Source organism: Drosophila yakuba, chromosome 3R (genome assembly GCF_016746365.2).
Source record: "Drosophila yakuba strain Tai18E2 chromosome 3R, Prin_Dyak_Tai18E2_2.1, whole genome shotgun sequence".
In the NCBI taxonomy this organism is placed as follows: domain Eukaryota; kingdom Metazoa; phylum Arthropoda; class Insecta; order Diptera; family Drosophilidae; genus Drosophila; species Drosophila yakuba.
The window spans coordinates 14,286,179-14,305,615 of record NC_052530.2 but is presented as its reverse complement, the minus strand read 5'-3'; the positions used below and the strand labels follow the sequence as shown (position 1 = coordinate 14,305,615).

Below are 19,437 nucleotides of genomic sequence, written 5' to 3'. Positions count from 1 at the left end.
ACTAAGGGAGCTTGGCACTAGTTTCAAGCAAGTTATAGAAAAGCTTATCATTAATATATATAAATCGCAGCTAAGCAGCGAAGATGTCAACAAAGATTCAAAGACATTAGTAGATACATAAATTGAATATTTTTCACTTATCAAAAGATATGATTTGTATTCATAGGCCCATTTCCTATCAAATTATTCAGTGCCGTTTATTTCCAGAAACATCTATTGTACCCTCGAAATTTCTTATCCACGTGCACTCAACTGATTTGAATAAACTTTGAAATGATAATAATTTATTGGTAGCGATATAATTATGGTCGTTCACAATGATGTACCAATATTTTATTATTAAACAAAGAACTGCGAGTTCTTTACGCTATTCTTTATTCAACTTTCTCCCGCGATCGTTTGCAGCAGCTGCGGGACCCCGCACCACAGACCCAGCACCCCGCGCCCTAACCAATTACAAACATACATTATTTCTTAATAATATTTATAACTTTTCTATTAAGTTTTCGGCCAAAAATTTCTTGGCGCTTAGAATTCTCTCCAAGTTCTCGTCCCATCCCGGAGTAACTTTTTGGGCGTTCTTGTACCATCTGTGGACATTGGGGAACTTCCTCAAATCGAAGTCAACCATTTCGGTTGTGGAAACGGTGGCCAGTATAACTATATCTGCCACGGATAGTTCATTGCCGGCCACGTAATCCTGGCCATCGAGGAAAGTGTTGAGAAGATCAAAGGCAGCGTTCAGCTTCTCCAGATTCTCCTCAGTTCCAGGTTTGCCAGTGCGGAGCAGTGGGAAGAAGTACTTGGCAATGCCATCGTACAGTGTGCCCATATCGAAGTACAACCGCTGGTTGATCAGAGCCTGCTTCTGGGGATCCTTTGGATACAGAGAGTCGTCCTTTCCGTACTGCTCCACTAGGTAGACAACAATGGCCCGTGTCTCCCAAATAACGAATCCATTGTCCACCAGTGTGGGAATCGTGTGCTGAGGGTTTATCTTCACAAACCATGGTTTCAGCTGCTCCCCCACAAAGGTGTTCACTTGCACCGAGTTGAACTCGACTCCCACAGCTTTGGCGGTCATCATAACAGCACGGGTGCTCGGGGAACCAGACATGTTATAGAGATCCATCTTCAGAAGAGTTGCGAATACGTTTACCCTGCTGGAATAACGAAAACAAACTAATTTGACGGTAGCCAAAATTCTCTCTTATAAAGCAAACTTGTTTTGAATCTATCTACCTGCCGATTATAATTATCTTTTCCTTTTTATTTTTTTTATATGTGTATAGGCGACAGACGAAATCTATTTCGTTTGCTTGTGTAAAAATAAATTGTTTGCAATTTGTATTATTTTTATAAGAAATGTAAATTCCAAATACATAAACACATTTTTAACAAAAATTTCATAGAATTGCGTTTGTAGGTATGGGCGTTTCATGAAGTATTCAATTACACTAATAATAATCAACTTAGATAATATGAGACGGTGGAATATGAAGTCAAATTGACTTCAATTGAAAATAATCAAAAATTTTTCATAGGAACTAAGGTTTGCAGCTAGTCAATTACAGTGAAAAAAAAATAGTTCCCAGTCAAAATAGCAGAGGAGCGAACTATCTTATCTTTTAATTTAAAAGATTTCTTTCTTTAAGAACAAGGTTTCATTCATGTTCTGTTCCCATTTATTTATTTCAATTCATCTGTTTCACGTTATTTCTCACACAGTCCGCATGACTACTTTAACTTTTGTTCCTTAACCGTTTAAGTCTGGACAAACTGTTCCCAGTTTAATTTCGATTGATAGAAATAAAATTCGAAAAGTAAACATTTACTTTTAAAAATGCTAGAATATATGTTCTTTAATAAGGTATAAGTCAGTTCGTTACAGATTTATAAATAAATAAAAGGGTATATATAATTAGGGAATTTCGGAACCAAAGCTTAAACAAAAAAAAGGTTGATTTTTCAAATGTATTAAAAGTAGAAAAACGTGTAGTATATATTTTAAAATTCGTTTATTATATAAAAATAATTAACATTATTTACATATTTATTGCTTCGCCGCCGCCTGACGGGCGTCAAAAACTGCCTTCAGTTCCAACACACCATTCCAATTCTCGTCCCATCCGGGAGTCACCTTCTTGGCATTGGCATACCACTTGGCCACATTCGAGTACTTGCTAAGATCGAAATCAAAGGCGTCGAAAGTGGAAACGCTGGAGAGGATGGCAATATCGGCCACTGTAAGGTGATCACCGGCCACGTAGTCTTGGCCCTCCAGGAAGATATTCAGATACTCGAAGGAACTCTCGATCTTCTTAAAGTCCTCATCAGTTCCGGGCTTTCCAGTGTGGAAAAGAGGATAGTAGTATTTGGCAAAGCTCTCGTACAGAGTACCCATGTCAAAGTATAGGCGTTGGTTGACCAGAGCCTGCTTCTTGGGATCCTTGGGGAAGAGGGAGTCGTCCTTGCCGTATTTCTCCACCAGATAAACGGCGATGGCACGGGACTCCCAGATGGAGAATCCATTGTCCACCAGAGTGGGAATGGTGTGCTGGGGATTGAGCTTCACGAACTCTGGCTTCAGTTGGTCACCATCAAGGGTGTTCATTAGCTTCTTGTTCAACTCCAGACCAAGGGCCTTGGCCACCATGATCACGGTACGGCATCCACTTCCACGGGGCGAGTAATAGAAATCCATTTCGTATATTTGTGTGTTATTCGCTGGAAGGCAAGAACAGAACTGATTGGGATAATAGGTGGCCTCCCTTTTTATATCAAAACAATTGCGAGATAACACATCTAACTCCCATTTGATTATAGTTGTTTGCTCGACGCTTCTTTACAGCTATTAAAGCCCCAACACTAATTGGTAATTGGGTGTGGTGGTGAAATTACCTGTCTCTCTTCGCTTATCTTCAGTGTGCCCAATCGTCACAAAACTGAGCTGCTGCTTTACACTTATATATTTCATGAACGTGTTTTATGTATTATTTAACCATATTTCGATTATAAAATTTATTATATATTTGGATACTGTCGACTTCCTCGATACTTTTTTTCTACTTTAACGCACTATTCCAGTTGTTTCTTTAAACTGATATAATTGCATATAGTACCACTTGGCCACATATTGGATATTTGATGAGTAGGCGCAAGAATTGACTCATGATCCTGATCCCCTAAGAAAGGATTTAAAACTTCTTTATTTTCATCTAATTTGTAAGTTTCCTGGCAGTTACCTAATGTCCAGCGGAAAACATATTGAAGTAATAATTTGTAAATAGTAGTACGATATTCCCATATATAAACAAGAGAGAACGCTATAGTCGAGTTCCCCGACTATCTGATACCCGTTACTCAGCTAGTGTAAGTGCGAAGGACAGTTTTTGGCGGTTTGTGGGCGTTAGAGTGGGCGTGGCAAAAAGTTTTTTGGTAAATCGATAGAAATTTGAAATTTGGTCTAGAAATAGAAAGACCAATACAAAAATGAAAAAATATTAAATCATTTTTCAAAAATGTGGGCGTGGCAGTTTTGGGCGGTTTGTGGGCGTTAGAGTGGGCGTGGCAACCTGAATCGACAATCTTGCGCTGCGTCTATGTCCCTGGAGTCTGTATACTTAATCTCAACTTTCTAGCTTTTGTAGTTCCTGAGATCTCGACGTTCATACGGACAGACAGACGGACGGACAGACGGACATGGCCAGATCGACTCGGCTACTGATCCTGATCAAGAATATATATACTTTATATGGTCGGAAACGCTTCCTTCTGCCTGTTACATACTTTTCAACGAATCTAGTATACCCTTTTACTCTACGAGTAAAGGGTATAAAAAAATAGGACTGAATCTATGTATCTTATATCTGCTTGTAGCATTGATTTTTATAGTCTGCGTAAGAGCTATATAGAGCTCTTTATTGCAAGTTATGGGACTTAAGTCCCCCTCTAATTTAGTAACAAATAAATGGATATCATATTTAGACAAATTAAACTAAGCTTAGGCTTACAATTCCTATGGATTGGACCTACGTATTCTCCAGAAAATTGGTCGAAAAATTTTTCCAGGTCGCTCGCATTTATTTCTTTTTCACAGGCGCAACCATTTCCATTTTGAAGCTGTTCATCAAATGAGTCATCCCTCGGTTTCTTGGAGTTAACCCAATATTTGTAATACAGACTTAGTTTTTTCATTAAGAGTTTTACAAAATGTTTGTATACAATCAACGCTTATAAAATTATAAAATTTAAATATGAAAGTTAAATATATTTTTTTTTAAATGTTGTTCTATTTACCTTCGTAGGTCCACAGCTCGTTAAGATTAGGATAATCTTTATGGGAAATATAAAAAGATACTGCACATGCCGTATGCTTTTGTACTTGCGTGGTTGACGAGGAAGCAGAAAAATTCAAGCATGTTTTATAATTTTCAAGAACAGCCTTAAAGTCTGCAAAAATTACCACTGGAGGAGATAATTTTTTGTGATACCCTTTAAACGATGTTGTCGTATTAGGGTCAAGATAAAATGAGGACACTTTTCCACATTTCAGTTTGTTGTGAGTAGTGCTTTTCACCTAATAACACTGAAAACGGTTCTCACAAAAATATCCTCCCGATTTTCCTTTAGAAAATTGTGAAGAGCATAATGTATAAAGATTTGTTATATACGCATAATGCATAATGTTTTGGGTAATATTATCTATTCCCAATATATTAATGTGGTTCCGTTTTCTTTCTTTTGTTTTAATCGTGGTACCAACAATTATTTCACCTGCTTCATCAATTTCATAAATATTTATGATAAAGTTGACATTGTTTTTCTCAAAATGTCGAACTCATATTTTTATACCCGTTACTCGTAGAGTAAAAGGGTATACCAGATTCGTTGAAAAGTATGTAACAGGCAGAAGGAAGCGTTTCCGACATATAAAGTATATATATTCTTGATCAGGATCAATAGCCGAGTCGATCTGGCCATGTCCGTCTGTCCGTCCGTCTGTCCGTCCGTCTGTCCGTCCGTATGAACGTCGAGATCTCAGGAACTACAAAAGCTAGAAAGTTGAGATTAAGCATATAGACTCCAGGGACATAGAAGCAGCGCAAGTTTGTCGATTCATGTTGCCACGCCCACTCTAACGCCCTCAAACCGCCCAAAGCTGCTACGCCCACACTTTTGAAAAATGTTTTGATATTTTGTCATTTTTATATTGGTCTTGTAAATTTCTATCGATTTGCCAAAAAACTTTCTGCCACGCCCACTATAACGCCTACAAACCACCAAAAACTGCGTTTAAGACTCTCCTTCTCTCTTCCACTAGCTGAGTAACGGGTATCAGATAGTCGGGGAAATCGACTATAGCGTTCTCTCTTGTTTCGATTGGAAATTTAATTCCCGAAAAATCTAAAGTCATTCCGCCATACACAATAGTTTCATCATTAATATTAATGTTATAGCTTTGAGGCTTTGTCACCTTTCTCTCGAATATTTCCTTTGCTGGGGGGTTGTAAAAGTCCTATTTTCATGGTTTTGATTAGCTATAAATGCTAGTATACACCACTTGAAACAAAATACGTCGGCATTCTGCACGTTTATAAGCGCATTACGGGCTCTTATTTTTTAGGCGCTTTAATGTAGGCAGGAATGTTTTCCAGTTTTATTATAGTAGTTTCAAAATAATTAAAATTTTTAATAGCCCAGCCTGAGTCTTTTTCTTGATATTTGCTGCTCAATGTAAGTAAGCAATCTCTGACCGAATTTAGCTCATCAATAATGTCTTCATTTATAGCGTAGCACCATTTCAGGAGGAATAGAGTACCAGACGTCCTTTGTTCTTCCACACAGCTCCATCATTCCACTTGGAGGGACTGCATATTTTGCCAATTGGGATTCTACATGGCTTCACCCATTTTTTTTGGGATTCACAACAGGAGAATGCGGTGGCCACTTCAGCGACTGAAAATTTTACTTTTACATCCAATTTTTTACCGAAATCGAAATGTGTTTGGGATTATTGTCTTGCTGAAATATGCATTTTTCAGCAACAATACGCATATTTTGAATTACTTATGGAAGATTTTGTTGTAAAATTTTTAAATACTGTTCCTTCCGCATTATTCCTTCAATTAAGACCAGGGGACCAACTCCGTTTTTGTATATACAGCCCCAAACCATTATTGATCCGCCACCGTGCTTCACTGTTTGCTTCACGTTACTTGGTGACTGGACTGTGGGATCTCTAGGCAAATACCAAAAGCATCCATCTGACTCGAAATTTGGTTTTTCAGGTTATATGGTCACATGAAACAAAAATTAATAGTTTCGAGTCAGATGGACGCTCTGGTACGCTATTCCTCCTGAAATGGTGCTACGCTATTCGCATAACGAAGCTAAAACAAGAGAGAACGCTATAGTCGAGTTCCCCGACTATCTGATACCAGTTACTCAGCTAGTGGAAGGGAGAAGGAGAGTCTTAAACACAGTTTTTGGCGGTTTGTGGGCGTTAGAGTGGGCGTGCCAAAAAGTTTTTTGGCAAATCGATAGCAATTTACAAGACCAATATAAAAATGAAAAAATTAAAAACATTTTTCAAAAGTGTGGGCGTAGCAGCTTTGGGCGGTTTGAGGGCGTTAGAGTGGGCGTGGCAAAAAGTTTTTTGGCAAATCGATAGAAATTTAAAAGACCAATATAAAAATGAAAATATATCAAAACATTTTTTAAAAGTGTGAGCGTGGCAGTTTTGGGCGGTTTGTGGGCGTTAGAGTGGGCGTGGCAAAAAGTTTTTTTTGCAAATCGATAGAAATTTAGAAGACCAATACAAAAATTAAAAAATATTACAACATTTTTCAAAAGTGTGGGCGTGGCAGTTTTGGGCGGTTTGTGGGCGTTAGAGTGGGCGTGGCAACATGAATCGACAAACTTGCGCTGCTTCTATGTCTTGGGAGTCTGTATGCTTAATCTCAACTTTCTAGCTTTTGTAGTTCCTGAGATCTCGACGTTCATACGGACAGACAGACGGACAGACGGACAGACGGACGGACGGACAGACGGACAGACGGACGGACAGACGGACATGGCCAGATCGACTTGGCTATAGATCCTGATCAAGAATATATATACTTTATATGGTCGGAAACGCTTCCTTCTGCCTGTTACATACTTTTCAACGAATCTAGTATACCCTTTTACTCTACGAGTAACGGGTATAACAAAAGAGAACGCTATAGTCGAGTTCCCCGACTATCTGATACCCGTTACTCAGCTAGTGGAAGTGCGAAGGACAGTCTTCAATACTGACAGTTTTTTGCGGTTTGTGGGCGTTAGAGTGGACGTGAAAAAAAGTTTTTTGGCATATTGATAGAAATTTACAAGACTAATACAAAAATGAAAAAATATCAAAACATTTTTCAAAAGTGTGGGCGTGGCAGCTTTGGGCGGTTTGAGGGCGTTAGAGTGGGCGTGGCAAAAAGTTTTTTTCCAAATCGATAGAAATTTACAAGACCAATACAAAACTGAAAAAAGATCAAAACATTTTTCAAAAGTGTGGGCGTGGCAGTTTTGGGCGGTTTGTGGGCGTTAGAGTGGGCGTGGCAACATGAATCGACAAACTTGCGCTGCTTCTATGTCTCTGGAGTCTGTATGCTTAATCTCAACTTTCTAGCTTTTGTAGTTCCTGAGATCTCGACGTTCATACGGACGGACAGACGGACGGACATGGCCAGATCAACTCGGCTATTGATCCCGATCAAGAATATATATACTTTATATGGTCGGAAACGCTTCCTTCTGCCTGTTACATACTTTTTAAAGAATCTAGTATACCCTTTTACCCTACGAGTAACGGGTATAAATATATTTTTAAAGAGGGTTTCTGGTTAGACTTATTTTAGGTGTCCAAATTTACCACAACCGAATAATATAAATCCGTAACATTGACGTATTGTTCGCTAGGAGGACGAATAATACCTGAAACAGATTGTCAGAAAACTCTGTTGCTAAATTTATCATTTGTTTGTGATTATTAGTCTGATTATAGTTTGATTGTGTTTTTGATAATGTACAGTTCGTCAAATATATGCTATTAAACTGTTTATAGTATAAACATAAACAAATACAAATGTTTTTTTTTTTTTTTAATAAGTTTATTACAACTGATTTTACTTTGATGAGGATTTTTGTGCCTCGTACATTGTTTTCATTTGTAGCAGACCCGCCCAGTTTTCGTCCCATCCGGGAGTAACCTTCTTGGCATTGGCGTACCACCGGGCCACATTCGAATACTTGTTGATGTCAAACTCCACCACTTCGAAAGTGGAAACGCTGGAGAGGATGGCGATGTCGGCAACAGTGAGCTGGCCACCAGCCACGTAGTCCTGGCCCTCAAGGAAATTGTCCAGGAATTCAAAGGCAGTTTCGATCTTCTTGTAATTCTCAGCAGTTCCAACCTGACCAGTACGGATGAAGGGGTAATAGTACTTCATGAAGGACTCATGCAGGGTTCCCATATCGAAGTACAATCGCTGGTTGATCAGGGCACGTTTCTGGGGATCATTGGGGAAAAGGGAGTCGTCCTTGGCGTATTTCTCCACCAGATAGACGGCGATGGCACGGGACTCCCAGATGGTGAATCCGTTGTCCACCAGCGTGGGAATGGTGTGCTGGGGATTGAGCTTCACGAACTCGGGTTTGAGGTGCTCCCCTTCCGTGAGACGCAGCTGCTTTTTGTTCAGTTCGATTCCAAGAGCCTTTGCTACCATGATAATGGTGCGGGAGCCACTGCTTCGAGGTGAGTAGTAAAAATCCATGTTGCTGCTGCGATAACCGTGTGCTATTCGCTGGAAGAGAAGAGCAGAACTGATTGCGACCAGCAATGGTTCTCTCTTATATAGTGAAATTTTGAAATTTGATATCTCGCTGATTTGATCGATTATGGGTTCTGCCATATGATGGTAAAACAACTTGTCATCGTATTTTATTAATCATACGCAGAAATGTTCGAATTAAAATAAAAAAACATAAAACAGGCGTTCTATAAATAAGTTTAATAAAAAAAAGTTTAATAACCTCTTATCTTTGCTCTGATACTGCAATCATTGCCATTCGGTTGAGTGATGTGGGTCTTAGCAACAAATAACTCTTCAAGAACTGATTTTACTTTATTCATTATCTACGGTTATAATATATATATTTATAATAAAATCATAATAAATTAATTATTTGGCGGCATTCTTTCTCTCCTCAATCTTCTGCTTTACTTCCAGTGCTCCCGCCCAGTTTTCCTCCCATCCAGGGGTAATCTTCTTGACATGGTCGTACCATCTGGCCACATTAGGATATTTGCCGATGTCGAATCCCACAACATCGAAATTGGACACATTGGCGAGAATGGCAATGTCGGCCACGGTGTACTGGTCTCCAGCCACGTAGTCCTGGCCATCCAGGAATGTGTTCAGAAAAGCGAAGGTGTCCTGCACCTTCTTGTAGTCCTCCTCACTGCCTAACTGACCGTTGGCAAATGCTTTGTAATAGTAGTTGGCCAGGGTGGGATACATTAAGCCCATGTCGAAGTAAAGGCGTTGATTGATCACCGCCTGCTTCTGAATATCCTTGGGGTACAGGGAGTCGTCCTTTCCATACTTTTCCACCAGGTAAACCAGGATGGCACGAGACTCCCAAATGGTAAAGCCATTGTCAACCAGCGTGGGAATCGAGTGCTGGGGGTTGATCTTGATGAAATCCGGATTCAGTTGCTCCCCTTCCAGGGTATTGATTATCTTCTTGTTAAATTCCAGGCCCAGGGCCTTGCCCACCATCAGAACGGAGCGGCAAGCGCCGACCAAGGGCAGATAGTATAGGTCCATGTCGGAAGGTGCGATCAATTCGACTTGCCCGTTCGAGAGGAAGAAACCTACTGCTTGGGACCCCCACGAATTTCTGCCAATTAAGCTATGCTCCTCACACATATGTTTGTGTTTTCCAGAGAAAAGAGCTCCCCACTGGTATATATATTTTTTTTCTATGTGTATGTGCAAAATGTTCATATTACTCGTGTTTGTGCTCTCTGTAATATCAGATTATAGAATTCAGGGAACCATTTCCACACATATGTATATTCTCTTATATAATTCTCTTCTAGTTATTGTTTCGCTTAGGCGTCTTCAAAATTTGTGTTCCCTCCATACATATTATATTTCTATTAATATTTAACAACACTTAACTTCTTTTATTTAATTCAACGGTTTCATAAATAAGCAATAAATAGGCGTGATACCGATCACTTTGCAGCCGATTTGCGGGCATCAAATAACGCCTTCATCGCCATGAGCCCCTCCCAATTCTCGTCCCATCCTGGAGTCACCTTCTTGGCATTGTCGTACCACCTGGTGACATTTGAGTACTTGCTGAAGTCGAAGCCGCTGACTTCGAACGTGGAGACAGTGGCCAGGATGGCAATGTCCGCCACGGTAAGCTGGTCGCCAGCAACATAGTCCTGGCCCTCCAGGAAGGTGTCGAGGAATCCAAAGGCGGTCTCGATTTTCTTCAAGTCCTCATCAGTTCCGGGCTTTCCAGTGCGGAAGAGGGGATAGTAGTACTTGGCAAAGCTCTCGTACAGAGTTCCCATGTCGAAGTACAGACGCTGATTGACCACAGCCTGCTTCTTTGGATCCTTGGGGAAGAGGGAGTCGTCCTTGCCGTATTTCTCCACCAGATAAACGGCGATGGCACGGGACTCCCAGATGGAGAATCCATTGTCCACCAGAGTGGGAATGGTGTGCTGGGGATTGAGCTTAACGAACTCCGGCTTCAACTGTTCACCCTCCATGGTGTTCAGTAGCTTCTTGTTCAGCTCCAGACCGAGGGCCTTGGCCACCATGACCACCGTGCGGCATCCTCCGCTGCCTGGCATGTAGTAAAAGTCCATGTTTGGAGAACTCTAAATTGTTGTTAACCTGCAGAGTGGAGAACTACGACTGACAATTCCCGGTAAACACATTTCTTTTATAGGAAAATGCTCGACAAATTATCTCTACCCATTTGTTTATGCTTGCGTGGAAATATATGCCAGTCATGGTTAGAATAAACTTTTTTAAACATGGTTTTTTGGTTCAAAGGTATGTATGTATGTACTAATAATGACTCATAGGGGTTGCCAAGGAAGTGCTAATGATAATTTTCAGGTGCATAATGTATAATCTTCTTCTCGAACTTGTTTTAGTTTGTATGATTAGATGGTTATCTTAAGGGAAATGGAGTGATTTAGAAAATTAAAGTTCTATGAGTCATAAAACGTGCGAGTAGGCAGCGAAACAAAGCACCATTTAAAGATTATGAAATAAATTAGAAATTAAATTTGTTATAAAGAAACACATAAAAAATGCCCATTTTAAAGCTAACTATATCAGATACCCATTACTCAGGTAGTGGAAGTGCGAACGAGAAATTTTAACAACTTCTGGAATATCGGTAAAATTGGGAATAAAAATAATAAAATTCAAGAAAATTAAAAATTTTGATATAAATTGTAACGTAAGAAGTCTTTTATTAGTTTTTTACTATAGTCTAGCTTTTTAACTTCCATTTGTTTAGAAAACAACAGAAAGACAATAAAAAGTTATGTAGTGTAAAAAGTCTTTTATTAGTTGTTTACTATAATTTTTTTATTTACATTTAAAAGATCTGAGTATCATTTACTTTGCAGCGGCAAGGCGGGACTCAAAGAACGCCTTCAGCGACTGCAGACCCTCCAAGTTCTCGTCCCATCCGGGAGTCACCTTCTGGGCATTGGCGTACCACCTGACCACATTGGAGTACTTGCTGAAGCTGAACCCGACGACCTCGAAAGTTGAGACATTCGCCAAGATTGCAATATCGGCCACGGTGAGCTGGTCTCCGGCCACGTAATCCTGGCCCTCCAGGAACGTGTCCAGGAATCCGAAGGCGGTTTCAATTCTCTTCAGGTCTTCCTCGGATCCCAGCTTTCCAGTTAGGAAGAGCGGGTAGTAGTACTTGGAGAAGGCATCGGTCAGGGTTCCCAAGTCGAAGAACAGACGCTGGTTGACCAGAGCCTGCATCTTGGGATCCTTGGGGAAAAGGGAGTCGTCTTTGCCGTATTTCTCCACCAGGTAAATGGCGATGGCACGAGACTCCCAGATGGAGAATCCATTGTCCACCAGCGTGGGAATGGTGTGCTGTGGATTGAGCTTCAGGAACTCCGGCTTCAACTGTTCACCCTCTAAGGTGTTTAGTAGCTTCTTGTTCAGCTCCAAACCAAGGGCCTTGGCCACCATGATGACCGTGCGGCATCCACCGCTACCTGGCATATAGTAAAAATCCATGTTGGAGCAGCTTTGGGTGTTGTTGGCCTTTTGGAGTGGAGAACGAGAACTGAAATCAGTCAGAAATGGCAGGTACTTATATAGCAAATGAGTAACTCATTGTTTGTTTGGTTGTTTTTTTGTATATTATGTGTGCACATTATCTGCCCTGTTGCGGTTCTGGCTTTCGGTGCAATTTTGGTGTTAGCTTTAAAATGTCTCAGCTTAAAACAAGACAGATACATTTTTTTGTTTCTTCTCGTAGAGGCAATGAAAAATTTTCTTTAAATCAAATTTGTATAATTATTTTATCATTAGGAAAACAAAACTCGGAACAGCTTTAAATGCTTACGTTAATGATAAGGATAGGCTTGTTATCATGAGGAAAGAGTTATGATTATATGTGAGGAGTTGCCCGAACTTATTACGTTCGGGCTGTTCAGGAAAAAGAGAAGCTTTCATATTATATTATATTAAAATATACATTGAAATTAAAGGTTCTCTATATGGTTGGGGTTTGAAGAGGTCGTTTTTTGTTGTCAGCCAAATAATTAAAAAAGGAGGCCTTGAATAACCCGGCCTTTAAATTTATAACACCTAAGTTGACTCATCAGTTGCTTTGCGTTATCTATCGATTAATTGAAATGATAATGAATAATGAAAGCGAAGACAAGGAGACACGTATGCGCAAATGATTAAGAATTTGTTTAGTGCTTTAGTGCTTTAAATAAAGACAGGCTTAAGACTGAGACCTAAAAATATAAATAAATTTTTTATAACCATCTATAACCGAATGTATTCAGTTTCAGCATATAATATGTATTCTGAAGCGGAGATCAGTGAAAAAAGATCAACGCAGCTGTACACAAAACGCGAGTCGCCGACAAACGGAATCGAGAAAGTTTATATGTATCGACTATATGTGTTTATATGGGAGACCGGCAGAAGAATAAGATGATCGCGATGAGGTGGAGGTAAGAGATCGTTGGGGCTCTTCGCGCCATCCTTTCTCTTTTGTGGTTCGGATCTCTTTAACTTTGCTCTTCGAATAGTTTGAATTTCACACCTTATTTTCTGTTTGTTGCCTGTGACGCACACTTGGCCAATGCCGTCCAACTGGTTCTCTTGATCTGTAGTGGCAAACACAGTGACCTTTCTCTACTTTTTACGCTACATTTTGGGCCGGCTTTTTTGTGAATTAACCCAACCAGTTATTGGCGAACTTACTCGTATTATGTTTACGATTTCGTGTTTCCCATGATTCAGATGGATTTCGGCATTATGTTCAAATGAGTAACTCTTGGAGACTTGAAACATGGGGTTTTGGGACTTGGGGCTTGGGGCTTTCTGATTTCACAAGCGTTTCGTGGATTGTTCTCGACGTTAAGAGCGCAATTTGTTTGACGTGTCGCCTGTCGCCCACGAAAATGCTCTTTCCATTTTTTCCTACTTGTTATTGAATTTTTTCGCGCGGTCATGCTGATAGTTGGTATTGTGACTTGTGAAACTGATAAAATGGAATTGTTTTGTTTTTTTGGGACAAAATATACACCCCCAGCGAATTGTGGCAGGAATATTCGAGTGCTCGGCTTCGATGGCATTAAATACTTCCAAGAAATGAAAGTGTAGTATTCCTACTCATGTAATATGGTCACCACAGCCATTATTGCTTACTACCCAAGGCCGTCTAAACACAAAACATGAAATTCGATCGATATATGGACTCAGTCCATCAAGATAAATACATTGAAAATGTCTACCAATAATTACACATTTGCATGTTCCTTTGACCCATAATTTACTCAGTGCCTACTACTATCTACCAGAACCTGGTTTTACCCAATAACATTATTAATATGGGTCAAAATATATTGAATAATTCGGGGTATATATATTTGTGGTCTTATTTGTACTGTATGAGCCTATCGCGATTTGTTTGTGTGTTTCAGTTGGAAATGCTCGACAACTGTTGCTATATGTTTGCCTGATATCAATGTTTGCCGGCCGGCTTGAATTGTTATCTGCTTTCTGCTTGCTTATTTACTTACTTTTTGCATTTCATAAGAAGAATTTATTTTCAGGCGCACAGATGTTCATTAGAAATGCAAAAATGTGTTTCAAGCAAATTGAGTGCACCAAATGGGTGTGCCAACTTAGCAAGTCGAGGTGTTAATACCCTAGGATCGTTAGATTAAGTAATGCCCACTTTGCAAGATTGTATCTAGGTTGTTATCTGTTTGATAAAAACGTAATTAAATACTTTTTTCAAAAATTCTTTACAAAAAATTCAGCAAAATTGTGTTCTTAAGCGGGAAAAGACTTCGTTCCAATGGAGGATCATTAGAAAGTTTCAGCTTTCTTCAGGGGGGATGGAGGTGCTGGATGGAGAACGGGTGGTATGCAACCTCCTCGAAAGCACTCACACACTGGCACACGGCTCCACACACCCATGGCCACACAGCAGTGTATTAATCACTCTGCTAACGTCACATTTTTGCCCGCCATTAGTGGGTATGTGTAGAGGCAAGTCAGTAAAAAATAAAAGACAAAAACCCCAGCACGAAATTAACTAGCTGCTACCTCTCTCTCTATCTATCCCTCGGCGCGCTTCAAGCAACAACTCATGTTTGCCGGCTCTGTGGCGACCGCAGCCGACCCCTATAAAAGTGGGCTCGCTCTTCGAATTCCGTTCAGTGCTACTTCTCATTTGGTACAGTGTACATCGCGAGATTCTCCACAGAAATAAAACTGTAAGTCTATACCAAAATATATATATGTATTGTGTATTGTGATTGTGTGCCTGTGTTTGGGCTAAAATAAAAGGAATATTGTCGGCAAGGAGCAGCATGGAAAATCACCAAAGAGTCGAACGCATTATAGCCCAGATATGACATCATGGCCAAGTGAACTTCTGTAATGACGGCCCAATTAAAGTCCGCTTTTGTCTGAACTCGTAATTATAGAGCGCGTCTAATTGCGGCATATCTTTCTAGCATCTAGACTTTTGCACGCCATATGGATAATGTGAATAATAGTGTAGAAACAATTTGGGTCTTAAAGCGAGAGAGAATGTTGATTTAAATATGAATGCGACGCGATTGCTTGTGGATATGCTTGAAAAAATTTGGTGCTCATGCCTAAATGTGAAAAGAAGTCGGAGATTTGTTCACTCCAATCAAATATGGCGGACTCGCAATTGTTCCAAGTTTCTTTTCAACTTGATTCTTCCATTTAAGCCAAAATTCAGAAATGCAAATGAATGCTTTAAGCTTTTAAATAACCTTAGGGCTTGAATCAGGGAGATAACAATGTATCTTCATAAATATTTGTTAATAAGTTGGATACAAATTGTGAGCATTTAACTAACCTCCAGTTTGGCAACTTCTCCTCCTCCAGTAAAATGGCTGACTTCTACTACCTGCCCGGCTCCTCCCCCTGCCGCTCCGTGATCATGACCGCCAAGGCCGTGGGCGTCGAGCTGAACAAGAAGCTGCTCAACCTGCAGGCCGGTGAGCACCTGAAGCCGGAGTTCTTGAAGATCAACCCCCAGCACACCATTCCCACGCTGGTGGACAACGGATTCGCGCTGTGGGAGTCCCGTGCCATCCAGGTGTACCTGGTGGAGAAGTACGGCAAGACCGACTCCCTGTACCCCAAGTGCCCCAAGAAGCGCGCCGTGATCAACCAGCGCCTGTACTTTGACATGGGAACACTGTACCAGAGCTTCGCCAACTACTACTACCCACAGGTGTTCGCCAAGGCGCCCGCCGATCCCGAGGCCTTCAAGAAGATCGAGGCCGCCTTCGAGTTCCTGAACACCTTCCTGGAGGGACAGGACTACGCAGCCGGTGACTCCCTCACCGTGGCTGATATTGCCCTGGTGGCCTCCGTCTCCACTTTCGAGGTGGCCGGATTCGAGATCAGCAAGTACGCCAATGTGAACAAGTGGTACGAGAACGCCAAGAAGGTGACTCCCGGATGGGAGGAGAACTGGGCCGGATGCCTGGAGTTCAAGAAGTACTTCGAATAAGCCTGATATTCACGTTTTTTACCCGTACATATGATGTAGTATTTATATTCACGTTCACAAACAACAATTCCAAATTCGCCTGTCTCCAAAGACAATAAATAAGTGTTCGTTCTTTTGAATGCACAAAATACAAATGTGTTTTTTAAATGGGTGTTTATTTATTCTGCTGTGTATATATGGTTGGTGGATATTGTGGATGGAGACAATTGAATAAGTGGGCTCATGCTGCCAGTCGTTCTCTCTTTCGATGCAAGGGGTGATTTGAAAAGAGTTCGCTAAAATGAATCTCTCTGAAATGAGAGACAAACAAAATAAGAATATAAAGCTCGAATATTTTCGCTACGTTTGTCAGTTTGATTCGGTGAAGGGACGCAGCTGGAGGCCTCACATAAAAAAGCTTGGAAATCAGTAAGAAAAAGGTGGAAGGAAAAATACCAGTATTCATTAGTGAGCCAGATCAGGAACTATGTTTTGCATTTAAAATTTTTCGTAAGAATCGTAGATCTAATTTCCCATTCTCAAAAAAGCTATTCAAAGATAGAAAACAGAGTGGAAAACTACCGGAGTTAAATTATTTATTTAAAAAGACGGAGATATCGAGAAATATTAATTTTCTTGAGCACTATTTCAGGGTTTTGCAGCCATGAATAATAAACTTTATTATTGAAAACAAAATGCGATCTGCAATATACTTTTTAGAAAGGCGATATTTCGCGATATCTTCGATAATTTGATACAATAATACAAACAATCTCAAAAAACAGGGTACACTTTCATTTGGAAGAAAAATGAGACAAGTTGAATCTATCATTCGTTGACGGGAACAGCAGTATAAAAGATCCTATTTTCCGTAAACTAATTCAGTACGATTTCAGCTCAGCAAATAAACATGTTGGACTTCTACTACATGCTCTACTCGGCACCTTGCCGCTCGATTCTGATGACGGCCCGTGCCCTGGGACTGGAGCTGAACAAGAAGCAGGTCGATCTGGATGCCGGCGACCATCTGAAGCCGGAGTTCGTGAAGATCAATCCTCAGCATACGATTCCCACGCTGGTGGACGATGGGTTCGCCCTCTGGGAGTCGAGGGCTATACTGATTTATCTGGGCGAGAAGTACGACAAGGATGGCTCCCTGTATCCCAAGGATCCCCAGGAGAGGGCTGTCGTCAACCAGCGCTTGTTCTTCGACCTGAGCACTCTGTATCAGAGCTACGTGTACTACTACTATCCCCAGTTGTTCGAGGATGTGAAGAAGCCGGCTGATCCCGAGAACATCAAAAGGATCGATGCTGCCTTCGATATGTTCAATACTCTGCTGAAGGGCCAGGAGTACGCCGCCCTCAACAAGTTAACTCTGGCCGACTTCGCCCTCCTGGCCACCGTTTCCACGTTTGAAATATCGGAATATGATTTTGGAAAATATCCGGAAGTGGTCAGGTGGTACGAGAACGCCAAGAAAGTGATACCCGGCTGGGAGGAGAACTGGGAGGGCTGCGAGTACTACAAGAAATTGTATCTGGGTGCGATTTTGAACAAACAATGACTGGGCTGTAATAAATAATCTAATCTGTATCGGTCTGTTTGAATAAAGAGTGAGTGACTTTGAGTATAATGAATAAAGAGCTGTTGTCTTTTGGATTGCGATGGATTGTAAAATTCGCTTGGCTACGACACCTCAAACATTCTGATACCGATAAGATAATGCTACGTGTCGGTTTGCTGAAATGCCAGCTGCCGTGATTTTGCTGATAGCCAAAGCAATTAAAGTCAAATGTAATTTTAGCCAAACACCTGTACTTATTTATGATTTACGTAAAGTTTAGTTTATCGGGAAAATGTACGAATGAGATTCCTTTTACCTGTTGGCCTTATACTGCTGGAGCTCTCTTCCAGAAGTTTCTCTTACGTGCCGTATTTCGTATTGTGGTCAATTATCACCTGTACTTAATTGATCAATCAGCCCACAGAACATTTTGAGAGTATAAGTGGTTATCTACTGTTTTTTTGGTTGGGCGTATAAAACACGGCTAAACCGCAGAGCATTTTTCAGTAGCTTGTTGCGCTTCGACTCCAACAGAGCAGTCAAGTATTTTTGATTACCCTGTAGGTATACTTTTGTTATTTTTGGTGAATTTAGTATAGAGGTTGCGTAACCAAGTTCACTGAGTGCCATCAATGAGACAGTGATTAGCTGTTCGTTTTCATATTTATCAACTGTGACACCATTTGATCTTGATGAATTGCCTTTTTTTGCAGAGATCCCACCAAGCGTAAAATGGATTTATACTACAGACCCGGATCTGCTCCCTGCCGCTCTGTTCTGATGACAGCCAAGGCACTGGGTGTGGAGTTCGATAAGAAGACCATTATCAACACCCGAGCTGGGGAGCAATTCAAGCCGGAATATCTGAAGATCAATCCGCAGCACACGATCCCCACGCTGCATGATAACGGATTTGCGCTGTGGGAGTCGCGGGCCATTATGGTTTATCTGGTGGAGAAGTACGGCAAGGACGACAAGCTCTTCCCCAAGGATGTGCAAAGGCAGGCTTTGATCAATCAGCGCTTGTACTTCGATATGGGCACGCTGTACAAGAGCTTCTCCGAGTACTACTATCCGCAGATTTTTCTAAAGAAGCCTGCCAACGAGGAGAACTATAAGAAGATCGAGGTGGCCTTCGAGTTCCTCGATACTTTCCTGGAGGGGCAGACCTACAGCGCCGGAGAGGATTACAGCTTGGCCGATATTGCCTTCCTGGCCACCGTTTCCACTTTTGAGGTGGCAGGCTTTGACTTCAAGCGGTATGCCAATGTGGCACGTTGGTACGAGCAGACCAAGAAACTGACAGCGGGTTGGGAAGAAAACTGGGCTGGTTGCCAGGAGTTCCGCAAGTACTTTGATAACTGAATATACAAGTCTTCTAACATTGCGTTAGCTGCTTCTAAGCCTGAAATGCTGATAACGCATTTATTAAAGTGGGTTTATTTAGAGATAAACACATATTTTTGAATGATTTTTAAGGACATTTTTACTTTACTAAAACTGAGTTGGATTATAACATAATAAACATGTATAGCTTTATCAGT

At 40.9% G+C, this 19,437-nt stretch overlaps 4 protein-coding genes and 2 pseudogenes across 5 annotated transcripts; 3 read left to right on the top strand and 3 right to left on the bottom strand.

The window, feature by feature from the left end:
• Positions 1 to 352: 352 nt before the first annotated feature.
• On the bottom strand, positions 353 to 2,919 carry LOC6536800 (glutathione S-transferase D6). The gene is made up of 3 exons (XM_002097334.4): positions 2,902 to 2,919; positions 2,074 to 2,727; positions 353 to 1,146 (listed from the first exon to the last, which is right to left on the bottom strand). Exons 2-3 carry the CDS (start codon positions 2,702 to 2,704, stop codon positions 485 to 487), a joined length of 1,293 nt encoding a protein of 430 aa, XP_002097370.2. The 5' UTR covers positions 2,705 to 2,727; positions 2,902 to 2,919; the 3' UTR covers positions 353 to 484.
• Positions 2,920 to 8,002: 5,083 nt separating this feature from the next.
• LOC6536798 lies at positions 8,003 to 9,935 on the bottom strand (annotated as a pseudogene).
• Positions 9,936 to 10,204: 269 nt separating this feature from the next.
• LOC6536795 lies at positions 10,205 to 12,713 on the bottom strand (annotated as a pseudogene).
• Positions 12,714 to 14,921: 2,208 nt separating this feature from the next.
• On the top strand, positions 14,922 to 16,481 carry LOC6536794 (glutathione S-transferase 1-1-like). Its single transcript, XM_002097328.3, has 2 exons — positions 14,922 to 15,067; positions 15,714 to 16,481. The coding sequence occupies exon 2, from the start codon at positions 15,718 to 15,720 to the stop codon at positions 16,345 to 16,347; it is 630 nt and encodes a 209-aa protein (XP_002097364.1). The 5' UTR covers positions 14,922 to 15,067; positions 15,714 to 15,717; the 3' UTR covers positions 16,348 to 16,481.
• Positions 16,482 to 16,625: 144 nt separating this feature from the next.
• On the top strand, positions 16,626 to 17,966 carry LOC6536793 (glutathione S-transferase 1-1). Of its 2 annotated transcripts, none has more exons than XM_002097327.4 (2): positions 16,626 to 16,755; positions 17,223 to 17,966. In XM_002097327.4, the coding sequence occupies exon 2, from the start codon at positions 17,237 to 17,239 to the stop codon at positions 17,891 to 17,893; it is 657 nt and encodes a 218-aa protein (XP_002097363.1). In that variant the 5' UTR covers positions 16,626 to 16,755; positions 17,223 to 17,236; the 3' UTR covers positions 17,894 to 17,966. The 2 variants fall into 2 exon arrangements, with proteins under 2 accessions (XP_002097363.1, XP_039231242.1); XM_039375308.2 differs by having other exon boundaries at positions 16,670 to 16,766.
• Positions 17,967 to 18,355: 389 nt separating this feature from the next.
• On the top strand, positions 18,356 to 19,432 carry LOC6536792 (glutathione S-transferase 1-1). Its single transcript, XM_002097326.4, has 2 exons — positions 18,356 to 18,453; positions 18,607 to 19,432. Exon 2 carries the CDS (start codon positions 18,626 to 18,628, stop codon positions 19,256 to 19,258), a length of 633 nt encoding a protein of 210 aa, XP_002097362.1. The 5' UTR covers positions 18,356 to 18,453; positions 18,607 to 18,625; the 3' UTR covers positions 19,259 to 19,432.
• Positions 19,433 to 19,437: the final 5 nt, after the last annotated feature.